Source organism: Zonotrichia leucophrys, chromosome 6 (assembly GCF_028769735.1).
Source record: "Zonotrichia leucophrys gambelii isolate GWCS_2022_RI chromosome 6, RI_Zleu_2.0, whole genome shotgun sequence".
NCBI classification, from domain to species: Eukaryota; Metazoa; Chordata; class Aves; order Passeriformes; family Passerellidae; genus Zonotrichia; species Zonotrichia leucophrys.
The window spans coordinates 35609561-35633422 of record NC_088176.1 but is presented as its reverse complement, the minus strand read 5'-3'; the positions used below and the strand labels follow the sequence as shown (position 1 = coordinate 35633422).

Genomic DNA, 23862 nt, shown 5'->3' with positions numbered 1-23862 from the left:
TCTTGCTTCCAGCACTCCAGCAGTAATTCAACCCAAACCACTCAGAGCTATCACTGCTGCATTGCCAGTGACTGTAACTGAGCAAGACATCCATGGAGAGCCTGTGCTTTTAACTAAGCCAACTGTGCACCAAGGAACAGCACCGAGAGCTGTAGCCCACAGCTGATGGCCTTTGGGTGGGAGGTGTCCCCAGTGAGCAGCCACAGCCCCCTTGCAGCCTGAGCCAGGGCAGTGGAACAGTGAATGTCACAGCTGTGCTGGGCACTGGCACAGAGGGCACTGCAATTCCTGCTGTGCTTCAGCCCAGCCATTCCAATCTGGGAGCGCCCATGGGGGCTCTCCCAAGAGCCAGAACAGTCACACTGAGTGTGCACAGTGAGCTCATGGGGACTGCCACCAGTGCTGAGGGTGAGCCAAGGATCACCCGGCCCCTCGTGGGGCACAAACCCATCCCAGCAGAGAAGGGAGACTCGCTGGCCCAGTGCAGAACAGAAACAGAAGGGAGTTTTTAATGAGAGCCACAGCAGCACCGACCACTCCAAAATTATCATCAAAAACTAGCAACCCTGTCTAAGGGAGTCATGAGCCTCCAGCGGGGAAAAAACTAAATATCCTCAAAAAATTAATAAATGAACAATTACCAAAGAATCACATCAAACCCACAAAGAGCCCTTAGGATTCTAGTGTTTGTTATTCACAAGAAAATGTCTGATTCCTAGAAAGTACTCCACAACTTTAAAAAACCATACAAAATAATAGAAAACGTGAGACCCCTGCAACCTACACTTCCTTTTCTGTCAATAATTCCCAGAAACTGGCCTCTTATTGTCATCAATTTGAGACTGTTCTTTCAACATTCCACTACATCAAAAAATACTCCTTCATTTGCCTTTTCAGTTGCAGCCATCAATTTAAAAAACCATTACAAATATATCACTGGTCAGTTTTACCACAAAAAATAAAAAAAAAAAAATCACCTACTGGTTTTCAATATTTTATAACAGGAGCTTCATCTCCAACCAAACAAAAACCAGCCACAGTCAAGAATTTTACATTACAGAGACAATTTACTCATTACAGCAGCAACTCAAAAAGAAATAAAACAGATTCAAAACAATGTTGTCACAGACATTCAAAACACTAAATTAACAAGTTCTGCATCACAGAAATTAAAAAGTTCTACATCAAAAATAGAAGAAATCCCACCTGAAAAATATTTAAGATAGAAGGTAACAAAACAATCATGCCACAGAAAATACAGCCCCCAACCAGTGTCAAGACCTTATAAAATTTAAAACTTCTCCTCCAGTTTTTATTTAAAACCCTGAGACAAGACAAATTAAAAATCCATTTCACTTAATAACCCAAGACAAGAAATTTACTTCTCTTTCCACAAATACTAAACCTAAGTAGATTCCAACATAAACCATAAAACCATATCACACACCAAACCACACTAACAATTCCACAAAGAAAACCACAAGCACACAGACACAGGGCACACAGAAAAACTACAGCTCACACCCAGCATCCCCTCCCCAACCTGCACAAACTGCAAACCTCAAATTTATATCACTGTAAAACTATAGAAATCCTTAATATCATAGAGCAGTTTTAGCAAAAGCAGAGTACACATCATGTTAAAAACAAATCCCTAAATATTGGAGTTTACAAAATAAAATATAAACAAAACAATTTAGTGCCTTCGAATTAACCAGTCCCTAAAAAAATTTTAAAAACCACAAAAACTAAATACTCCAATAAATTTATTTTGAAATTAAAATACATTAAAAAACCTTTTAACAACAGTAACTAAACAAGAACATAAAGTTAAATCAAAAAATATATTACTAGTTATTACTTTTACTTACTTTTACAACACAAATATACTTACAAATCAACCAAAACCAAATGTTTTTTATTCTAACCGAGTTAACAAATTCAAACACCAAACATTTAACCCATTTCAGCCCAAACAAACCCTTTACAACCTGTTTAATCAGTACACTGATACCAACCACAAAATAACCAAGAGCAAACCCTGACAGCTCTGAGCGTACAGTCACCAACCAAACCAATCCTATAGCCAATTATGTCACTGAACCCCCAGTCTTCTTAAAACACCCTTTAGACCTCAACAATTAAACACTCTGAATTCTTTAACAATCAGATTTTGCACTAAGTTTCAATATCAAAGGAATCTACAGTTAAATATTACTCCTTGTCATCCTACATAGAAAACCTCAAGTTTTTAGTACAATTTTATAGCACTCTTGCACTCCCTAAAAATACAACCATTAATCTTAACAAATTCCCACAGAAATTACAAAAAAACCACCAAAAACTCAATGATAAAAATAAAACCTAGCAAAACATTCCCTCAAAAATTAAAAACAGCCCGCATAACATCAAACAACTCACTATAGTAACACCTAATATTTAAAAAAATTAAAAGCCAACGCATTTTTATTTTAAAAACTGCAATAACAGTTTTAAACCCTATAAAATGAGTTAAATTAAATTTGTTTTTACCTCAACTCACCTTAACTATAACAATAAAACAATTAAACCAAATAGAGTATTAATTTTACAAAAAAAAAAATCAATACTACTTCCTTTATAACAATATAATAACAAATATTAGTACTATTAAACATACAAACTTACAAAAAATCCACCATCAATTTTCTCTGACTAACACATCAACTTAAGAACAAAAACTTTAAAAATTCTATTACATAAACTTGTTGAAAATCCATACACAAACAACTTCAAATACAAAAAAATTTACAAACCAAATTAAAACAAACATTAAACACTAATTTTAAAATTATTTAAAAATAAAACAACACCTTCACACCTTAGCTAAAAAAACTACAAATTAAATTTTCATATATTAATTATTATAATAACAGTACTGGTAACAGTAGCTTATATACTTCAGTGTACAAAACAAATAATAAATCAGACCTCAAAAGAGTTTCTTGCTGTTTGTTTGTTTTGTTGAACACACTAGTAAAGAACTGTTATTCTATTCCCATATCTTTACCTGAGAGCCCCATAATTGCAGAATTCCGAGGTAAGGAGTTTACATTTCCCATTGCCAGGGAGGCTCCTGCCTTCCTTAGCACATCCCTGTCTTTCCAACCAAAACACACCCAAAACAGCCCCAAAACATCCCTCTGTGCCGCTGTTTGGGGAGGAGGGAGGAAGAGAACTGGGGATAAATTGAAGCCAGGAAGGAGAGAACGGTGTGGGGAAGATGCTTTTTTTGGTTTGGGCAGACTACTCATACCCTTGCTTTGGTTTGTTTGATAGTAAATTCTATTAATTTCCCCAGTCCTGCTATACCCATGATGGGCGAGAGATCTCTGGCTGCCTTTATGGAGACCCCCGAGCCTTTCCTGCTGTGTTCTGTTGCCTGCCCAGGGGCAGGAGCAGAGGCTCAGAGCGCTTCTGCTGGCCCCGGGCACCTGGCCTGGCCCAGCCCAGCCCAAGAACCCCTGCGGGAATTCACTGCTGAGAGCCCCAAAAGCGGCTTCACCGGGGCTGCTCTTCTTCCCCAGTTTCTCCTGCGTAGAGACCTTTCCTTACCGCGGTGTTGCACGAGAGGGACAAACAGGGGGCAGCTCATCTCACCTTAACTCGCCGCTCGGTCCGCCCCTCTCCTCGCTGCGACTGGCTGCTTTGAAAAGTGCGCCTGAGTGACATCGGCAACAGAGCGGCGGAGGCGCGTCATTCTATAGCGGCGGCGGAGCTCGGAGGCGGCTCCAGCCCAGGTAGGACCGCGGTCGGTGCTGCCCCAGCTCGGGGCTCGCTGCGGGCGGAGGGGGCCGCGGTGAGGGCCGGGGGGTTCTGCCGAGTTCCTGGTGCCGGCTTCCCCCGTGTGCCCCCTGCGCTGGCATCGCAGCCGAGGGAGCGGCTGCCCGCGCTCTCCTCCGTGCCCGGATGGCCGGGATGGAGCCGGTGCCGCGGCAGCGATGGCTCATCGCGGCTGCTCTCTCTACGACGAGAGCTGCTGCTTCGTGCCCTGGACCGTTCCCGGCCGTGCGGCACCGGGCTCCGGGCCGCTGCTGGGGCGGGAGGTGTCCGTGCCCGGCTCATGGCACGGCATGAACTTGAACGTGCCTTAGAGCCCAAAGCTCTGCAGGCGCCGAGTGCGGGCACCAAGCGGCGCATCCTGCCTGCTCCGGGGCCGAGGCTTCTCGGCGCTGCCCTCTGTGCCGGCAGCCGCTCCGTGTGCCCAGGCAGGGAGCCGCAGCGGCCGTGCCGGAGCTCGGTGTGCCCGGGCTCCGAGGCGCCGGGGCAAGGAATCATGCGGGGCACAACGGTGAGCAGCCCGGGGCTGCTGCTGCTGCTTCTTGCCCCTCGGCAGGCGGACTCCGAGCCGCAGCTGCCCCGGGCCAGCAGCAGCCGGCAGCTCGCAGGCGCTCTCAGCGCCCGGCCCGGCCCGGAGCTGGGCTGCAGCGGCTGCAGAGCCACAGGGGCCGCGGCTGCGGCCACCGCAGAGCTGCCGGAGGCTGCGCTTGTCTCCGCACCTGCTGCCGCACCTCTGGGCAGCGGCGACAGCGCAGCCACAGCTGCCACCGCCCTCCTGAGCCCCCGCACGGCCGGCACCGGCAGCGACCTCTCTTCGTGTCCCTTTCAGGGTGCCATCAGCGCGGCTGGAAAGCTGTTCCCGAAGCCGATCTCTAAAAGGCTTTGCCAGCAGTCCTGATGTTTCGGGAGCAAGGTGCTGATTGTTCCACGCAGAGAGATGGCGCCTGTGAGCAGGAGGAGAGTGAACTCTGCTCGATTCGTGCGGTTAGAAAGGAACCCCACAAGGACAGATCAGCAACAGGGAATATACACAGAAGAATTCTGGGTGAGTGCAGGGCCACTCCTGTGCCCTCTAGGGAGGGGACAGTGTCACCTCCACAGGACAGGGCTGGCAGGTGTCTGGCTGTTAGCAAGAGTCCCAGCTGCTCCCAAGGCTGTGCAGTTCTCCTGCTGCAGCCTGTCCCCACAGCTGTGTCCCTGCCTGTGCCCACAGCTGTGTCCCTGCCTGTGGCCAGGCTCTTGGCTCTCTGGCTGCCAGCGGAGGGAGGCCCACACTGCCTCAGGGCTCCCTGCTCTGCTCCCTGGCCATGGGCTGAGCAGATTGCAGGGCCGGCTCTGCTTCTGGCAGCCAGCAGCTCTTTCCTGCTCCAGGTGAATGGTTCAGGTGCCATCCCGTGGGCACGGCGGTGCTGATTCTGCTGCTCCTGGTGCTGGTGCTGGCTTTGGGGGCGGCCTTGGCTGTGCTGGCAGGTAAGGGAGGGGCAGCAGCCTGGGCCCAGCCCCTCGGGGCAGAGCGGGCTCCCTGCTCCCTGCACAGGGGAATCCTCAGAGCTTCTCCTCTTCCCCCTACAGCACCACAGGTTCCAGGTGCATCGGCGGCACCGCTGTTGGTTCTGGGCTGTCCCCATGGCTGGGTTGGCTACAATGGAGTCTGCTACGGCTTCTCACGGGATTACAGCACGTGGGAGCAGGGTCAGGAACGGTGCTCCGAGCTCGGGGCCTCCCTGGCCATTGCCAAGGATGAGGAGGCCATGGTGAGTGAGGGGCTGCGGGCGGTGTGGGCTGGCTGAGGGCAGCCTGGGGGCGCTCCTGGGCCGGGCTCGGTGCTCGTAGGGCCGGGGCTGCAGCCCTGGGCCGGGGCCTTGCAGGGAAGGAGCCCCGGCGTGCGGGGGCAGCCCCGGGCACGTGTCCCCCCCGAGGGGCCGGGGCAGCTCCCACTCCTCTCTCCTGGGCAGGATTTGCTCTCCCGCCTCTGCGGGAATTTCGGTTACTGGCTCGGGCTGCGCAGACGGGGCGAGCGCCTGCACTGGGGGGACGGCAGCAGCTACAGCTCCCGGTGAGTGCCGGGGAGCCGGGCAGGGCCTGGGGGCACAGGGGCACAAGGGCTTCCCCTGGCAGCCAGCGCTGTCTCTGCTCCTCCCGGCAGGGTTCCTGTCCTCGACAATTCCGAGTGTGTGTACCTGGCTGACGAGAGATTCAAGAGTGACAACTGCTCCAACGAGCGGCCGTATCTCTGCAGCAAGGCCCAAGCTCCCCTGTAACAGGGGCTGCACAAAGGACCTTCTCCACGCTGGGCAGCGCCAGCTTCACCTCTGAGCCCAGCACAGCGCTGTCCTTCCTCAGCTGCGCCCTGTGCCTTGCACTTCCTCTCAGGGTCACCTCAGTGCCTCTTCATCCCCAGTGCCAGCGCTGGGCTGGGGCTGCAAAGGAAAAGTCTCTGCAATCCACACTGGCACTGATGCTGCCTGGATGAGTGCCTTGTCCTTATTATATGTGGGATACTGTTTTTAAGAAATTTTTCTTTATCAATTGCAAAGTTATTATTGGATAAATTCTTGCATGTGGCTGGCCCCATGTAATTTTAAGTGTGTTTTAGGTGGCAGATGTATCTACACTGGTCTAAATACATGTACACTGGTACATGTCTGTTTTACCTCTCGGTGTCAAGTAATATTATGTATCTTGTTTTAAAGCCTTAATGTACATATGTTCTCTTAAGTTTTGTGTTGAATTTAATTTTTGGTTATGACAAAATTGTTAAATACAAACTATGCTATGTAAGGTTCTTTTTTTAAAGAAAGGACTTTCACTGAGATAGCAGCCACAGGACACCTCAGTCTTTTAGAGAAAAAGAATTTATTGTTACTTTCGAACTTCTTGCCATCTCGAAGGCACTGTCAGGATTCAGAGGAAGAAGCTGAAGATAACCAGAGGGAATCCTGTGTTTGAATGGAATTTATGCATGATGTATGCTTTATATGACTATGCAACAGGCTGTTGTTTTTAAGGGTTAGTCCTTTGTTAACGGGTGTCCTCTTTCGGGCTCGTGCTGTCCAGAAAAAGGTACCCAGTCATGCCTGAGTCTTTGTGTTTGTTATGTCATATTGTTCTAATTCAAATTGTCCAAATTGTTGTTACTGTAATTGTATTACTGTTTTTATAACCATGTTATCATGATTAAACTTTTAAAAGTTTTAAAAACAAGTGATTTTTCACAAATAATAACTTGTAAAACAAAAGTTAGTACATAAATGCAAAAGCCAATACCTATATTTGTTATTTATAACATTCTACAACAAGCTCAATTGGGAAATCCAAATCACCCTGGGCTCTTGGAAATCATCATAAACTGGCCTGAAGGTGAGACTTTTGGACTGTCCTTGGAAGATGTGAGAAACAACCCTCACTTTTAAGATCTTAAAGGTTTTTTTAACCTTAGAAAAAATACAACAGACTAAATAAGGAAAAATTAAGGCTCTGGGGGGGTCTTCGGAACACAAGCAGCCATGTGCTCATTTACAAAATGGATGCTCTGCCTTTTATACCCTCAGCCCCTCCCAAAGTTTTGTCAGTCAGCTCCTTCTCTGCCCTCCACAGGTGGAGATCACTTCCTCACACCTTGATTGGAGCTCAGGTGTTGTCCTGTGGCCCCTCCTGGTAATGAGCCGGCCCTCTCCAAATGCCCTGGGAACTGAGGCTGCTGCAAGGGGGAGGGAAAGGGGAAGGGGAATAGGGGAGAACATATTACAGTAACAGCACTCTACATCTACAAAACTTCTCCTCACATACCCGTAATAGCTGCCTCTCAATTTTGAGAGCCAACCATCACAAAATTCATCTATTAAAAAAACCCCTCTTTTCCTATGAGTCATTTGTCTCAAACAATTAGCTCTAATTTTTGATTCTGATAATCTGCTCTTACTTCTAAAAAAAAAAAATTAATGAATCATACTAGCATCTGCTGATGTGGGTGAGGACAGTGGGAACAGAAGGCAAAATCTCACATTTTTTTTCAGCCACACCTATTTGGAATGGACAAAATGGGATCACTGAGGTCTGGTTTGGCTTTCTTACCCCCATCTACCGTGCCCATGGGGCTGCTACTCATAGCAGGTGTATCTTAGTGGTGAGTACAGAGGCCAACTCAGTCTTGCCTTCTGGTTCCTGTTGTATTAAAAGACAGCTGAGCAATGACAGAGGTCTGGGGTGCCTTTCTTGCCCCCACCTTGCCATGCCTATGGGATTGCTGCCCACAGCAGGGCCATGGAATCTTCTTGGTGGTGAACACAGGGGCCAACCTGGTCTTGCCCTCTATTTCTTGTTTCACTCTACTTGTTGGTCCTTAAGGAAACTGCCCCAATACCTCTGATGGTTCCCTGTGTACTTCCCCTCAACAGATGCTTGTGATTCTCATCTATTAAAACAGGACAATTACATCAATAAATGATAAAGTTCAAACTCCCTGCCCAAAGTATTAGTTAAACAATCTTCAAGCTGGTGACAGCTTGACTCCACTTTTCAGATGTCTTCAATCTTCCTTGGTTCTCTCTCACCTGCTCTGCATGTTACAGTCTATTCTTTGGGTTCTCTCACCAGCCTTTAATTCTGTTGCCTTGAGTCCCTCTCGCTCTGGGGTTGGCACAGCCCATTCAGCTCTCAGGTAGAAGGATCCTTCCAAGCCAAAAGGATTTCTGAAGCTGTCCTAACCTGCAGCCCCTGGGTGCCTTCAGGCCATCCATCCAAAAGGAAAAGTGACTTCTGGACCCTGAGAGAGCCCAGTGATCTGTTGGCAGGAGAAATCAGGAATGGAGAAGGTGATTCCAGCTCTGCTGGGTGCTGTTCCTCCCCATTAGACAGGAGAGGATCAAGCACATTCCATCAGCCTTTGCTTCCTCAGGACATGAAATCCCTGAGGAGACAAGGCCACCTCAGGGCCATCAGATCCCACCTGAGAGAAGGAAATGCTAAAAACCTCACCATGGTCTCAGCCACTAAAATGAGGAACTTTTCTTGTGGGTCCCCAATACCATTTCCAACAAAGCCCAGCTGGTGCTGAAAATTGCATTCACATTCAGGGGGCAAAAGCAATAAGGAATCACAGACATCTGAGGTAAAATGAGGGTCCCATAAAAGTAAAATTTCTCTTTGTTTTTAACAGAGGCAGATTTTCATCTTTTAAGCCCAAATCTTCTCTGACACACAAAGGGGCATAAAATACAGAAACACTTTAGTTCCAACTTGAAATATTTGTTTTTTGGCAATTCTATTTGTACATGAAGTGTGGCTGGATGAACACTACTGAAGCACACAAATACTAAGACTACTACTGCAAACTGCAGAAATTACTGAAAAGTCTCTTCTACTGGCAGCAAGAGTAAACATGTCTAAAGGTTTCCTTGTATGGAGAGTAGCTACAATGAATGATTCCAACACCAAAATCAACTGGAAAAAATTATTTCAGGTAAAGTGTTAAAGAAATGAACACTGTGTTATAGATATATATTATAGTATTGGATTTTTGCATATATTAAAATGGATTCTATAAGTGTGGTGTTAATGTGACTTTGCTAAAAGTACATAGTTTCTATTTCTGTTGCTAACTAAAACTTAGAAATAGCTGATCTAGATATGCTTGTGTTAAAATGATTGGTTGAGATAATATCCATGGAATATATGATGCTACTCATATGCCAACTATCAGCACTCATCTTCTGAAGGCAGTGTGGACCCAGGCCCAAGAAGTGAAGGTGATGATAAAATGGACTAAAACCACAACCAAGAAATGTGCATGCTCTAAAAAGCAGGACCCGAGGAGGAGCCATGCAAAACAGTTCTTGGGGCATGTAAACTAGTTTGGGAAAAAATTTACATATGCACCAGGCTGATGCAATAGAAATGCTGTATAAGTGTGTTTCCAAACTAGCAGGTGTTGGGGAAAAGTTTACATATGCACCAGGCTGATGCAATAGAAATGCTATATAATTTGTGTTTCCAAACTAGCAGGTGTGCTCCACGCTGAGGGCCAAGACACACCCAGCTGTAACCTCTGCTTTGTTGTCTTTGTCTCCTATTAAACTCCTTTATTAAACTTTTATATTTTACCAGGAGAGGGAACAGTGGTTTTTCCACTGTATTTCAGGTATTTTCTCAGTTGCATTTTCAAGATGATTCACACAAACTAAACTGTCTGAGGGCAAGAGAGCATTACAGTGAGTCACAGTTTGACATGGGAAGAATTTAGGGAAGTGATACAAATGCTTTCTGTCTAACTAACAGTCTGTTGAACCACTAAAAATGGAACATGCCTCTGTGGAAGACACTGCTAAAGACCAAAGGAACCCTTGAATTTCCCCTTCCCCGTCTGGCCGGCAGTGAGGTACCACAGCCGGGCGGGCGCTGCCACGGGGCCGGGCTGGGTCCCTTCCCCATCCCAGCCCCGCTGCCGGGCAGGGAGAGGGGGATGCTGCGGGCCGGATGGAGCCGGCCTTGCTCTCATCTCACTGCTTGTTACAGCCCCAGCCCGGCCCAGCCGAGCCCCGGGAGCAGCCCCAGGCCAGCATCGGGATTTTGCCGCAGAGAAGCGGCCGCAGCCATCGGGCAGGGCAAGGAGAAGCCGCCCCTGTCCCAGCCAGCCCAGCCCCGAGCGCTGCTGCTGCTGCTGCTGCTGCTGCTGCTGCTGAGCTCCGGCCGCGCTGATCAGATCGGAGCCGCTCCCCAGCCGCAGCTCCGGGTCTGGAACGGGGTCAGGGTCTGGAACGGGGTCAGGGCAAACATCTGCAGGCTCCAAGCAGCACACAAACCCTTTCAGTGCTTCAGTCCTAACTCGAGTGAGAGAGAACAAGATACAAACACATAAAAGAACAACATGAAAACATCATGGTCAGTGAGGGGGAAGTTAAGTCCGAAATTGGAGGGATGAGGAGATGCTTTGATTTTAAAGCTGAAATCCCCTTCTAAGCTATGGAGATAAGACACTACTGTTTGAGCTGTACCTGAGCTGCAGGGACTGCTTCTACCCACTGAGTCAATTAATAACTAATAGATATTTCCACCTGCCCACTCTGGGTAATTCTGTAAAATCAATCTGGCTCCTTCTAAATGGCCTGTATACTATATGGCAGCCCCCAGAAGGATGAGTCCTCAACACCTTTTTGTTCACTTTTTAACATGTGAAACATCCCTGAGTAATTTGTTTGCTGATTTCAAATATTCCTATATATCCATAATTTTTCTTTTTAAATTATCACAAAGTGCTTGTCCTTGTGAGGACCAATTCTTAATTTTATCCAACGCTCTTTTAGTGTTTGCGCCCTCATTAAATACAGTCCCTGACACCCCTACTCCACCTGAAACCTCTTTTTATCCTGCTTCCTTTTCCTGCAAAATTTCCACAGGTGTCCCTTCTCATGGCAATAGAAACAGGTGGGTCTTGAGTCATTAGGGGTAGAATTTAGATTACCCTGATGTCTCAATGCTTTTGTGAACCCTTCTGCATTTTTCTTGTTGTTTTAAAACCTTCTCTCTCTCTACTCCTTTCCCTTCCCTATGCTTGGCACTCATACATGTACAATCTTTGCATACAAACAGTTCCTGCACTTTTTCTACAACTTTCTGTAGCTCTTGCTCTAAATTTTCCAAGCCATCTAATATGTCCATCACGTCTCCCCAAGATCTAGTATTGGGGTTCATTTCTAAAAGCTAATGCAAACCTCTTAAAAATGTTGCAACAGTTAAAATTCACTACCATCCCCAGGGGACTGTCCCAGAGAATTGCTCCCCACCCTGTTCAGAAATCCCCTTGTTTCTGGGTAACCCTGCGAGCCTCCCTCCTGAGCACTCGCTCCCAGGTACAAGATGCCACCTCTCTTGCCCTCGTTTCTGGCAGGTAAATAACCAGGAGTTCCAGGTACCTGGGAAATCCTCACTCACTCTTTTCACTCGTGGTTTAATCCCCTCTAATACTTGCTCATCTCTTGTCAGCCACTTGCTCCTGCCTGATTCCACTCACCCCGACAAGCTCTAACCTTGTCTCACTCACCTCTCACTCTTTCTGGCTTCACCCCCACAATCCTCCTTTCTCACTTACTAAGCCTTTTTTAAAATTACATTTGCTAAAATTAAACAACACTCACCCACCCTTTATACATGCCAGGCACAGCTGGGTCAGCTCATCTGCTCACCCCCTTCTCACAGGAATTACAAAGCCTGGTCACAACCCTTAGCACAACAAAACAGTCGCTTCCTTCCTTAGCCAGGAGGGCAGAACTGTGACCCTCGGCAGTGCCCACTTGCTCTGTGATGAGGTCACATCTCAAGCACTCACACAAACACACAGAGATCCCCACTCTCTCTGTGACTAGATCAGCGTCAAACACTCACAAACACACAAACGGAGGCTCACACTCGATTTGTGACTAGGTTACATCTCAAACACTCACACACAGAAGTGCCCACCTACTCTTTGAGGAGGTCACGTCTCAAATCTCACACAAACACACAAAGGGATGTGCCTACTTACTCTGTGACTAGGTCACATCTCAAACATACAAACACACTAACAGAGGTGCCCACTCACTCTGTGACTAGGTCAGTCTCAAACATTCACACAAACACACACACACCTCTCCTTAGGTGGCCGATGCCCCTGCAGGACTGCAACTACCGCGGCCCTCAGAGTGTGAGGTCAAGTCATAAGCACCCTACACATACACACAAACACAAATGCAAGCACACACCTGCCTTCACCCCACCTTGGGATACTCACAGACTCCTTTTCTCATGAGGATTTTTGTTCACAGAGAAGTTTTATAGGTGCTCTCACCTTTAGCTGGCACCCTTAAGGGAGCTTCCTACTGCTAGCTTCCTTTACTTATGCTTTATCAAAATTGGAACTCCTTCTCCAAGGGAGTCCGGTCTGACCTCAGGACCACCTAAAAACTGGTGTGGAGCCCCTTCCCAAGGCTGGCCGTCTTTCCCAGGGCTGGAGTTCCTGGGTTTTGGCACCAAATTGTTATGAATGAAGTCCCTATATGTCTAATTTAATATGCCACAAAATAAAATTTAGCACCAATTTTGACTGAGCGGCAATTTTATATAAAATAATACAATTTAAAATAATCAAGCAGAGGCAAAAAAAAAAAATTGGCAGTGGTTTGGGTAAAGCATAAGTTAAAGCAATCGATTGGGGTACAGGGAGGGTTTTTCTCACCCTGCCTCATGTACAAAGGACAAAAGGATCCAAACACAGCTTATATACAAAGCTTATAAACACAGCTTATATATGCTAAGATATATTCATCAGTACTTTCCTGTAAATCCCCTCCTATTTTCGATTCTTTAAATCTGTGTCACTGCACTGCACAGCACATGCTCTGCCTGTTGCTGAGGGGTCTTTTGGCTTTTTGGGGGTCTCTTCAGAGGAAGGCTCACTGTCTTCCTCACTGCCCTCTGAATAACCTGCCAGGTTGGGCATGTGCATTAAGCTTTGTGTAATATAAGTCAGCATTATGTTCCAACTATGCCTTATTATTTCATAGATAAGACTGGTATTTCAGATTCCATACTTGGAATCATCCCAACTTTGCTCATCCCAAGACCAATTCTGTTATAGGATATTGTTTCTCTCAATACTCCATCCTGTATCCTACTTTCTCATGAACATCTGAAAACATCTTTCCTGACACTAATTGCACATCCATGCTATCTCCTCTCCTGGCGGCGGCCAGGGAGCTCCTCGCCGCCTTCCCCGCAAGCTGAATGGGCCAAAGCAGCGTCTCCCATTTCCCCATAAATGCGGTGACAGCAGCAGCCGTGCCCGCTGTGTCTGCCCGGGAGAGGAGCGGCGGCGGCACCGGAGCCCGGCGAGGCGGCGGCGGAGCTCGGAGGCGGCTCCAGCCCAGGTGGAACCCCTCGCTGCGGGCGGAGGGGGCCGCGGTGAGGGCCGGGGGGTTCTGGCGAGAAAGGACCTTCTCCACGCTGGGCAGTGCCAGCTTCACCTCTGAGCCCAGCACAGCGCTGTCCTTCCTCAGCTGCGCCCTGTGCCTTGCACTTCCTCTCAGGGTCACCTCAGTGCCTCTTCATCCCCAGTGCCAGCGCTGGGCTGGGGCTGCAAAGGAAAAGTCTCTGCAATCCATCCTGCCACCGATGCTGCCTGCAGTGAGTGCATTGCCCTCATGACACAACAAGCTCCAATGGGAAATCCAAATCTCCCTGGGATCTTGGAATTCATTGTAAACTAGCCGGAACTTAACACTTTTGGACTGTCTTTGGAAGAGGAAGGACCGCTGACACGTGCTGAGGAGGAATCCGTCTTTCGGCATCAGGCACCTGACTGTGAAGAAGGGTGTGTCTGTCTGTCTGTGAGCTGTTGGCTCTTTGTCTGTGTCGCCTTCGGAGGAGGACGGTCGGAGCTGCTGCTTGGGGAAGGGAATTCGCTGCCACCGCCCCAACCCAGCCCAGAGCTGCTTCTCCTGCTGTGGGGCTGTGGGCTGAGCCTGTGCTGGTGAGAGCAGCCCCTGCACGGGCCCCTCAGTGTCACCCCTCAGTGCCGCAGGGCCCTGTCCCCCCTGCTCGGGTGCCCGGGATCCTGAGCTCGCCTCTCCCTGCCCTGCTCACACCCGGCTGCCGCTGCCGCGCCCCCGCTGCCCCTCGGGCGCTGCTCCGAGCTTTGGCTGCTCCGGAGCTGCGAGGAACGGATTTGTACAGAATCTTTAAACATTGATAGAAAGTCCACACGGTCTTGTATGTCTGTATGCAAATACTGAGATCAGGTGAGATCAGGTGTGTTGACTTGGGAAAGTTATGGAATAGCGATTTTATTGTTGAGAGGTTGAATTAGAAATAAGTATTAAAATATAAAAAGAGAATATAAGTGTATATATATATATATATATGATGCTTTATAAGTAGAGTAGATATTTTAGAGAATTGGAGATCTGATAGATGCATTGTAATAGAACTATGTGAGGTACAAATAGAGGTGATTTGTGTTAGAAGTAATAGCAGTATTGTGTGGTAAAAGAAAATAGCTTGAAAACATTTATAAGGTATTGCAATTAGGAAATAAGTTAGCTTTTATGAGAATAACGCTGAGACTTATGGTTTTTATGTTTCATTCATTTTGAGACTGATAATAAAATAAAATCTTTTAAAACACTTCTCAGTTACCCCATATTTATAGCCTTTATAGAAACAAAAAAAAAACCAGCACAACAGTACTTCCATTCTAAAGAAAACAATAACTCAATTATCTTTCAAGCAGGTAAAACACTAAAAATACTGTTAGTTCATTGCTACTACATAGAAACAAGATCTGAAAGAATTAGTTTACAAAAAACCACTCAAGTCTTCTACCTATCTCACTAACTGAACTCAAACAGAAACCAATATTATCTCCTATTAGACAACATCAAGCAAGTTTTTAAAAAACATAATCCAGCGCAAAATATCCAAGCAACCCAAAGACGTTGATAAAAGCCTTAACGCTCTAATCTAATTCTTATAATATTTCAAAACAAAACCTACTAAATTTACTATCTTAAGTTCAAAAGCAATTTTCAACTATAAATAACACTTCTGTATTCATCTTCCCTCTGAGACCCAGTTAAACTCAATCTGTACAATACTTTTACCATAAACCAAAACCATAGAACCAAAAATGTATTCCCTCCGTGCATCTGATGTAATAATTAACTTATTTAAACAAATTCCAAATCTTTCCACTTCCCCACTCTTGTGTGCAGCCCCTGCGCGTCCCCAGCCGTGTCTCCGAGCCCTCCCTCCCTCCAGCCCTGCCCAGAGGCCCCGCAAGCCCGAGCGGAGCCGCGCTGCCCCCGGCGCTGCCCCGCAGCCCCCGCCGCTCTCCCGGCTCAGCCCCCGCTGCCATCCCCGGCCCGCCCGGCATCTTCCAGCCCTGCCCGGCCGCCAGCGAGGGCAGCTCTGCCCAGCTAAAGGAGCGAGGCTGCTCTGCCAACGCTGCAAAAACCCGAGCTCTGACTGCCGGCAAAGAGAGGAATGAGAGAAAAACCCGCCATTGGCAAACTCCTCCATAGGGAAATGAAGCAGGGCACGGACTCTGGATCAGAGGAAGAGTTTAACCCGTTCCATCCCAGCCCCGTGAACACACAACGGGAACTGACTGATTGGGATGAGATTAGACCTAAACTCGTGCAAGAGAAAGATTTTCATTCACCCTATAGAAATCTCCTTGCTGTGCCAGTTCGATATAAGGCAAATAATGCTAATCCTCGGTGGGAGCCTATGGCACATTACGATATTGAGAAGTTAAGAAAAGCTTTTAAAGACAACAGCTTAAACTCCCAGTATTTTAATAATGCGGTGAGAAGTAGCTATGATTCTTATCACCTCACACCTTCAGACTGCTGTAACATTTCATCTGTAATTTCAACAAACTCACAACATATTCTGTGGGACTTGAAAGAGTGAAAGCATCTTCACAGATCAGTGGAGAGCTCTGCTGGAAGTCCTAAAGCCCAACTCACAATCAGTCAATTAGCCAGAGATCCTCCAAACCATAAAGCTGAAGACCAAGCCGAATCCCTTTCTAGAGCAGGATAAGAGGTATTACAAATGCAACCAGAAAGACTCTTTTAACTGTACAACTGCAAGAACCCATGAAAATGCCGATTCTCGGATTCAACAAGCCACAACTAAACCTTCTTTTGCCTTTTTAGATCGCTTGGCGCAAGCAGTTCAAAAGCAGTGTCCTAAGGAAACAGCACATCTTCAATGAATTAAAGCCTTGCCTTTACTACTACAAACAATAAATGTAAAAGGGTTCTTTTACCAGCCCAGCCACCAACAGTGCCACGAATGCTCTCAGCTTGTGGCGAGCTCAGCACTCCACAGCACATCGTGACCATACAAGCTCCCACACTGGAGGAACAACTTACAAAATCTCAAAATCTGCTGGGAAATAAATTCCAAAGAGCTACTGAGGCTCAAACCAAAACTATTGAAGAAACCCTCACTGCTTTAGCGTCCATTAAAGAGCCATGTTTTAACTATAAGAAAACCTAAGTCATTTAAAAAAAAAGACTGTTCTGAAGCAAAGAAAAATACATAATCACCTGATACTTACCCTCAGTACAAAAAAAGAGAGACATTATACCGATCGTTGTCGCTCCAAATTTAACATAACAGAAAAGATTCTGCCGGGAACTTCAACAAGAGCTCACAGCGCCACCGTGTCACAAAACAAAGAACGGCGGCTCCATCGCAAACAAACTTAGAGCCGATGTAATTTGTAAAATCACCAGAAATCTCTGGAGCAACCCCGACTTATTACCCCCAGGGGCACGATGCACACTAACAACTTCTACATTAACATACCTCTAAACAAACTTTTGTCATCGATTTATACCTACCGGGGTTACTAGTACTTCACAACAGAGACAGGACTTTTTAATTCTAAGCTGAGACAAAAACATAATTCTTAGATTTTCAGTGTTCCTAACTATTATTTCAGTACACTGTAACCAAGAGCTGATAGCTTTAGCTCTTGCTTACAGCACTCCAGCAGTAATTCAACCCAAACCACTAAGAGCTATCACTGCTGCATTGCCAGTGACTGTAACTGAGCAAGACATCCATGGAGAGCCTGTGCTTTTAACTAAGCCAACTGTGCACCAAGGAACAGCACCGAGAGCTGTAGCTCACAGCTGGTGGCCTTTGGGTGGGAGGTGTCCCCAGTGAGCAGCCACAGCCCCCTTGCAGCCTGAGCCAGGGCAGTGGAACAGTGAATGTCACAGCTGTGCTGGGCACTGGCACAGAGGGCACTGCAATTCCTGCTGTGCTTCAGCCCAGCCATTACAATCTGGGAGCGCCCATGGGGGCTCTCCCAAGAGCCAGAACAGTCCCACTGTGTGTGCACAGTGAGCTCATGGGGACTGCCACCAGTGCTGAGGGTGAGCCAAGGATCACCCGGCCCCTCGTGGGGCACAAACCCATCCCAGCAGAGAAGGGAGACTCGCTGGCCCAGTACAGAACAGAAACAGAAGGGAGTTTTTAATGAGAGCCACAGCAGCACCGACCACTCCAAAGTTATCATCAAAAACTAACAACCCTGTCTAAGGGAGTCAGGAGCCTCCAGCAGGGAAAAAACTAAATATCCTCAAAAAATTAATAAATGAACAATTACCAAAGAATCACATCAAACCCACAAAGAGCCCTTAGGATTCTAGTGTTTGTTATTCACAAGAAAATGTCTGATTCCTAGAAATTACTCCACAACTTTAAAAAACCATACAAAATAATAGAAAACATGAGACCCCTGCAACCTACACTTCCTTTTCTGTCAATAATTCCCAGAAACTGGCATCTTATTGTCATCAATTTGAGACTGTTTTTTCAACATTCCACTACATCAAAAAATACTCCATCATTTGCCTTTTCAGTTGCAGCCATCAATTTAAAAAACCATTACAAAAATATTACTGGTCAGTTTTACAACAAAAAATAAAAAAAAATCACCTACTGTTTTTCAATATTTTATAACAGGAGCTTCATCTCCAACCAAACAAAAACCAGCCACAGTCAAGAATTTTACATTACAGAGACAATTTACTCATTACAGCAGCAACTCAAAAAGAAATAAAACAGATTCCAAACAACATCATCACAGACATGCAAAACACTTAATTAAAAAGTTCTACATCAGAAATGCAAGAAATCCCACCTGAAAAATATTTAAGATAGGAGGTAACAAAACAATCATGCCACAGAAAATACTGCTCCCAACCAGTGTCAAGACCTTATAAAATTTAAAACTTCTCCTCCAGTTTTAATTTAAAACCCTGAGACAAGAGAAATTAAAAATTCATTTCACTTAATAACCCAAGACAAGAAATTTACTTCTCTTTCCACAAATACTAAACCTAAGTAGATTCCAACAAAAACCATAAAACCATATCACACACCAAACCACGGTAACAATTCCACAAAGAAAACCACAAGCATACAGACACAGGGCACGCAGAAAAACTACAGCTCACACCCAGCATCCCCTCCCCAACCTGCACAAACTGCAAACCTCAAATTTATATATCACTGTAAAACTATAGAAATCCTTAATATCATAGAGCAGTTTTAGCAAAAGCAGAGTACACATCATGTTAAAAACAAATCCCTAAATATTGGAGTTTACAAAATAAAATACAAACAAAACAATTTAGTGCCTTAGAATTAACCAGTCCCTAAAAAAAATTTAAAAACCACAAAAATTAAATACTCCAATAAATTTATTTTGAAATTAAAATACATTTAAAAACCTTTTAACAACAGTAACTAAACAAGAACATAAAGTTAAATCAAAAAATATATTACTAGTTATTACTTTTACTTATTTTTACAACACAAATATACTTACAAATCAACCAAAACCAAATGTTTTTTACTCTAACCGAGTCAACAAGTTCAAACACCAAACATTTAACCCATTTCAGCCCAAACAAACCCTTTACAACCTGTTTAATCAGTACACTGATACCAACCACAAAATAGCCAAAGCAAACCCTGACAGCTCAGAGCGTACAGTCACCAACCAAACCAATCCTATAGCCAATTATATCACTGAATCCCCAATCTTCTTAAAACACCCTTTAGACCTCAACAATTAAACACTCTGAATTCTTTAACAATCAGATTTTGCACTAAGTTTCAATATCAAAGGAATCTACAGTTAAATATTACTCCTTGTCATCCTACATAGAAAACCTCAAGTTTTTAGTACAATTTTATAGCACTCTTGCACTCCCTAAAAATACAACCATTAATCTTAACAAATTCCCACAGAAATTACAAAAAACCCACCAAAAACTCAATGATAAAAATAAAACCTAGCAAAACATTCCCTCAAAAATTAAAAACAGCCCACATAACATCAAACAACTCACTATAGTAACACCTAATATTTAAAAAAATTAAAAGCCAACGCATTATTATTTTAAAAACTGCAATAACAGTTTTAAACTCTACAAAATGAGTTAAATTAAATTTGTTTTTACCTCAACTCACCTTAACTATAACAATAAAACAATTAAACCAAATAGAGTATTAATTTTACAAAAAAAATCAATACTACTTTCTTTATAACAATATAATAACAAATATTAGTACTATTAAACATACAAACTTACAAAAAATCCACCATCAATTTTCTCTGACTAACACATCAACTTAAGAACAAAAACTTTAAAAATTCTATTACATAAACTTGTTGAAAATCCATACACAAACAACTTCAAATACAAAAAAATTTACAAACCAAATTAAAACAAACATTAAACACTAATTTTAAAATTATTTAAAAATAAAACAACACCTTCACACCTTAGCTAAAAAAACTACAAATTAAATTTTCATATATTAATTATTATAATAACAGTACTGGTAACAGTAGCTTATATACTTCAGTGTACAAAACAATAAATTAGACCTCAAAAGAGTTTCTTGCTGTTTGTTTGTTTTGTTGAACACACTAGTAAAGAACTGTTATTCTATTCCCATATCTTTACCTGAGAGCCCCATAATTGCAGAATTCCGAGGTAAGGAGTTTACATTTCCCATTGCCAGGGAGGCTCCTGCCTTCCTTAGCACATCCCTGTCTTTCCAACCAAAACACACCCAAAACAGCCCCAAAACATCCCTCTGTGCCGCTGTTTGGGGAGGAGGGAGGAAGAGAACTGGGGATAAATTGAAGCCAGGAAGGAGAGAACGGGGTGGGGAAGATGCTTTTTTTGGTTTGGGCAGACTACTCATACCCTTGCTTTGGTTTGTTTGATAGTAAATTCTATTAATTTCCCCAGTCCTGCTATACCCATGATGGGCGAGAGATCTCTGGCTGCCTTTATGGAGACCCCCGAGCCTTTCCTGCTGTGTTCTGTTGCCTGCCCAGGGGCAGGAGCAGAGGCTCAGAGCGCTTCTGCTGGCCCCGGGCACCCGGCCTGGCCCAGCCCAGCCCAAGAACCCCTGCGGGAATTCACTGCTGAGAGCCCCAAAAGCGGCTTCACCGGGGCTGCTCTTCTTCCCCAGTTTCTCCTGCGTAGAGACCTTTCCTTACCGCGGTGTTGCACGAGAGGGACAAACCGGGCACGGCTCGAGATCTCACCTTAACTCCCCGCTCGCTCCGCCCCTCTTCTCGCTGCGACTGGCTGCTTTAAAAGCGCGCCGGAGTGACATCGGGAACAGAGCGGCGGATCAGGGCGGCGGGGGCGCGTCATTCTATAGCGGCGGCGGAGCTCGGAGGCGGCTCCAGCCCAGGTGGGACCACGGTCGGTGCAACCCCAGCTCGGGGCTCGCTGCGGGCGGAGGGGGCAGCGGTGAGGGCCGGGGAGTTCAGGCGAGTTCCTGGTGCCGGCTTGCCCCGTGTGCCCCCTGCGCTGGGATCGCAGCCGAGGGAGCGGCTGCCCGCGCTCTCCTCCTTGCCCGGATGGCCGGGATGGAGCCGGTGCCGCGGCAGCGATGGCTCATCCCGGCTGCTCTCGCTAGGACGGAGGCGGCTGCTCCGTGCCCGGCACCGTTCCCGCCCGTGCGGCACCGGGCTGGGGGCCGCTGCTGGGGCGGGAGGTGTCCGTGCCCGGCTCGGGGCTGGCACGGCATGAACTTGAACGTGCCTCAGAGCCCAAAGCGCTGCAGGCGCCGAGTGCGGGCACCAAGCGGCGCATCCTGCCTGCTCCGGGGCCGAGGCTTCTCGGCGCTGCCCTCTGTGCCGAGAGCCGCTCCGTGTGCCCAGGCAGGGAGCCGCAGCGGCCGTGCCGGCGCTCGGTGTGCCCGGGCTCCGAGGCGCCGGGGCAGGGAATCATGCGGGGCACAACGGTGAGCAGCCCGGGGCTGCTGCTGCTGCTTCTTGCCCCTCGGCAGGCGGACTCCGAGCCGCAGCTGCCCCGGGCCAGCAGCAGCCGGCAGCTCGCAGGCGCTCTCAGCGCCCGGCCCGGCCCGGAGCTGGGCTGCAGCGGCTGCAGAGCCACAGGGGCCGCGGCTGCGGCCACCGCAGAGCTGCCGGAGGCTGCGCTTGTCTCCGCACCTGCTGCCGCACCTCTGGGCAGCGGCGACAGCGCAGCCACAGCTGCCACCGCCCTCCTGAGCCCCCGCACGGCCGGCACCAGCAGCGACCTCTCTTCGTGTCCCTTTCAGGGTGCCATCAGCGCGGCTGGAAAGCTGTTCCCGAGGCCGAGCTCTCAAAGGATCTGCCAGCAGCACTCCCGATGTCTCGAAATCAAGGTGCTGTTTGTTTCAGGCACAGAGATAGCGCCTGTGAGCAGGAGAAGAGTGAATTCTGCTCCATGAGCAGCGTTGCGAATGAGCCCCGGAATCTCCAGGAGGGACCAGCAGCCGCGCTTCCACACTTGCCTGGGGCCCAAGAAGTCTCTGGGCATAAGCAGGGGGATGCCACTTCTGAGCGTGCAGTGAGTGCATTTGTGGAGAATGGATTCTACACCAGGGATGGAAGTGTGAGGGAGCCCCTGGCTCCGCAGGGCAAAGCAGCAACGGGCAATAAACACAAAAGGAACCTCAGAAGATTCCTGGGTGAGTGCAGGGCCACACCTGTGGCCTCTAGGCAGGGGCCCGTGTCCCCTCCCAAGGCCAGGGCTGGCACGTGTGTGGCTGTTTCCCGATGTCTGGAAGAGGCCTTGTGCTCTGCTGGGCCCCATCCGTGGCTGGAAGCAAGAGCCCCAGCTGCCCCCAAGGCTGTGCAGTTCTCCTGCTGCAGCCTGTGCCCACAGCTGTGTCCCTGCCTGTGGCCAGGCTCTTGGCTCTCTGGCTGCCAGCGGAGGGAGGCCCACACTGCCTCAGGGCTCCCTGCTCTGCTCCCTGGCCATGGGCTGAGCAGATTGCAGGGCCGGCTCTGCTTCTGGCAGCCAGCAGCTCTTTCCTGCTCCAGGTGAACGGTTCAGGTGCCATCCCGTGCGCACGGCAGTGCTGATTCTGCTGCTCCTGGTGCTGGTGTTGGCTTTGGGGGCGGCCGTGGCTGTGCTGGCAGGTAAGGGAGGGGCAGCAGCCTGGGCCCAGCCCCTCGGGGCAGAGCGGGCTCCCTGCTCCCTGCACAGGGGAATGCTCAGACCTTCTCCTCTTCCCCCTGCAGCACCACAGCTTCCAGTAACACCTGCGACTCCGCTGTTGTTTCTGGACTGTCCCCATGGCTGGGTTGGGTACAGTGGGGTCTGCTACTATTTCCCAAGGGAATACAGCACGTGGGATCAGGGTCAGGAACGGTGCTCCGAGCTCAATGCCTCCCTGGCCATTGCCAAGGATGATGAGGCCATGGTGAGTGAGGGGCTGCGGGCGGTGTGGGGTGGCTGAGGGCAGCCTGGGGGCGCTCCTGGGCCGGGCTCGGTGCTCGTAGGGCCGGGGCTGCAGCCCTGGGCCGGGGCCTTGCAGGGAAGGAGCCCCGGCGTGCGGGGGCAGCCCCGGGCACGTGTCCCCCCAGAGGGGCCGGGGCAGCTCCCACTCCTCTCTCCTGGGCAGGATTTGCTCTCCCGCCTCTGTGGGGATTTCGGTTACTGGCTCGGACTGCGCAGACGGGGCGAGCGCCTGCACTGGGGGGACGGCAGCAGCTACAGCTCCCGGTGAGTGCCGGGGAGCCGGGCAGGGCCTGGGGGCACAGGGGCACAAGGGCTTCCCCTGGCAGCCAGCGCTGCCTCTGCTCCTCCCTGCAGGGTTCCTGTCCTCGGCAGTTCCGAGTGTGTGTACCTGGCTGACGAGAGATTCAAGAGTGGGAACTGCTCCAGTGAGCGGCCGTATGTCTGCAGCAAGGCCCAAGCTCCCCTGTAACAGGGGCTGCACAAAGGACCTTCTCCACGCTGGGCAGCTCCAGCTTCACCTCTGAGCCCAGCACAGCGCTGTCCTTCCTCAACTGCGCCCTGTGCCTTGCACTTCCTCTCAGGGTCACCTCAGTGCCTCTTCATCCCCAGTGCCAGCGCTGGGCTGGGGCTGCAAAGGAAAAGTCTCTGCAATCCATCCTGCCACCGATGCTGCCTGCAGTGAGTGCATTGCCCTCATATGTGGGTAACACGGCTCTCTGTTTAA

The 23862-nt window shown here is 48.1% G+C and overlaps 1 protein-coding gene and 1 long non-coding RNA gene across 2 annotated transcripts; both read left to right on the top strand.

Moving 5' to 3' along the window:
* The first annotated feature begins 4882 nt into the window (after nucleotides 1–4882).
* On the top strand, nucleotides 4883–6276 carry LOC135449598 (uncharacterized). Its single transcript, XR_010440780.1, has 4 exons — nucleotides 4883–5289; nucleotides 5392–5573; nucleotides 5775–5875; nucleotides 5966–6276. It is a non-coding gene; the product is annotated as an uncharacterized LOC135449598 (long non-coding RNA).
* A 7388-nt stretch (nucleotides 6277–13664) lies between these two features.
* Nucleotides 13665–23742, top strand: LOC135449395 (C-type lectin domain family 2 member D-like). Its single transcript, XM_064716367.1, has 6 exons — nucleotides 13665–13718; nucleotides 21970–22362; nucleotides 22718–22816; nucleotides 22919–23100; nucleotides 23302–23402; nucleotides 23493–23742. The coding sequence occupies exons 2-6, from the start codon at nucleotides 22041–22043 to the stop codon at nucleotides 23605–23607; spliced, it is 819 nt and encodes a 272-aa protein (XP_064572437.1). The 5' UTR covers nucleotides 13665–13718; nucleotides 21970–22040; the 3' UTR covers nucleotides 23608–23742.
* The last annotated feature ends 120 nt before the right edge of the window (nucleotides 23743–23862 follow it).

Excerpts from the sequence above, each read along its gene's own strand:
- LOC135449395 (XM_064716367.1), top strand. The coding sequence starts at position 22,041 with ATGTCTCGAAATCAAGGTGCTGTTTGTTTCAGGCACAGAGATAGCGCC. Across the intron at positions 22,817-22,918 it reads GGCCGTGGCTGTGCTGGCAG|CACCACAGCTTCCAGTAACA; the intron begins GTAAGGGAGGGG and ends TTCCCCCTGCAG. Across the intron at positions 23,101-23,301 it reads CCAAGGATGATGAGGCCATG|GATTTGCTCTCCCGCCTCTG; the intron begins GTGAGTGAGGGG and ends TCTCCTGGGCAG.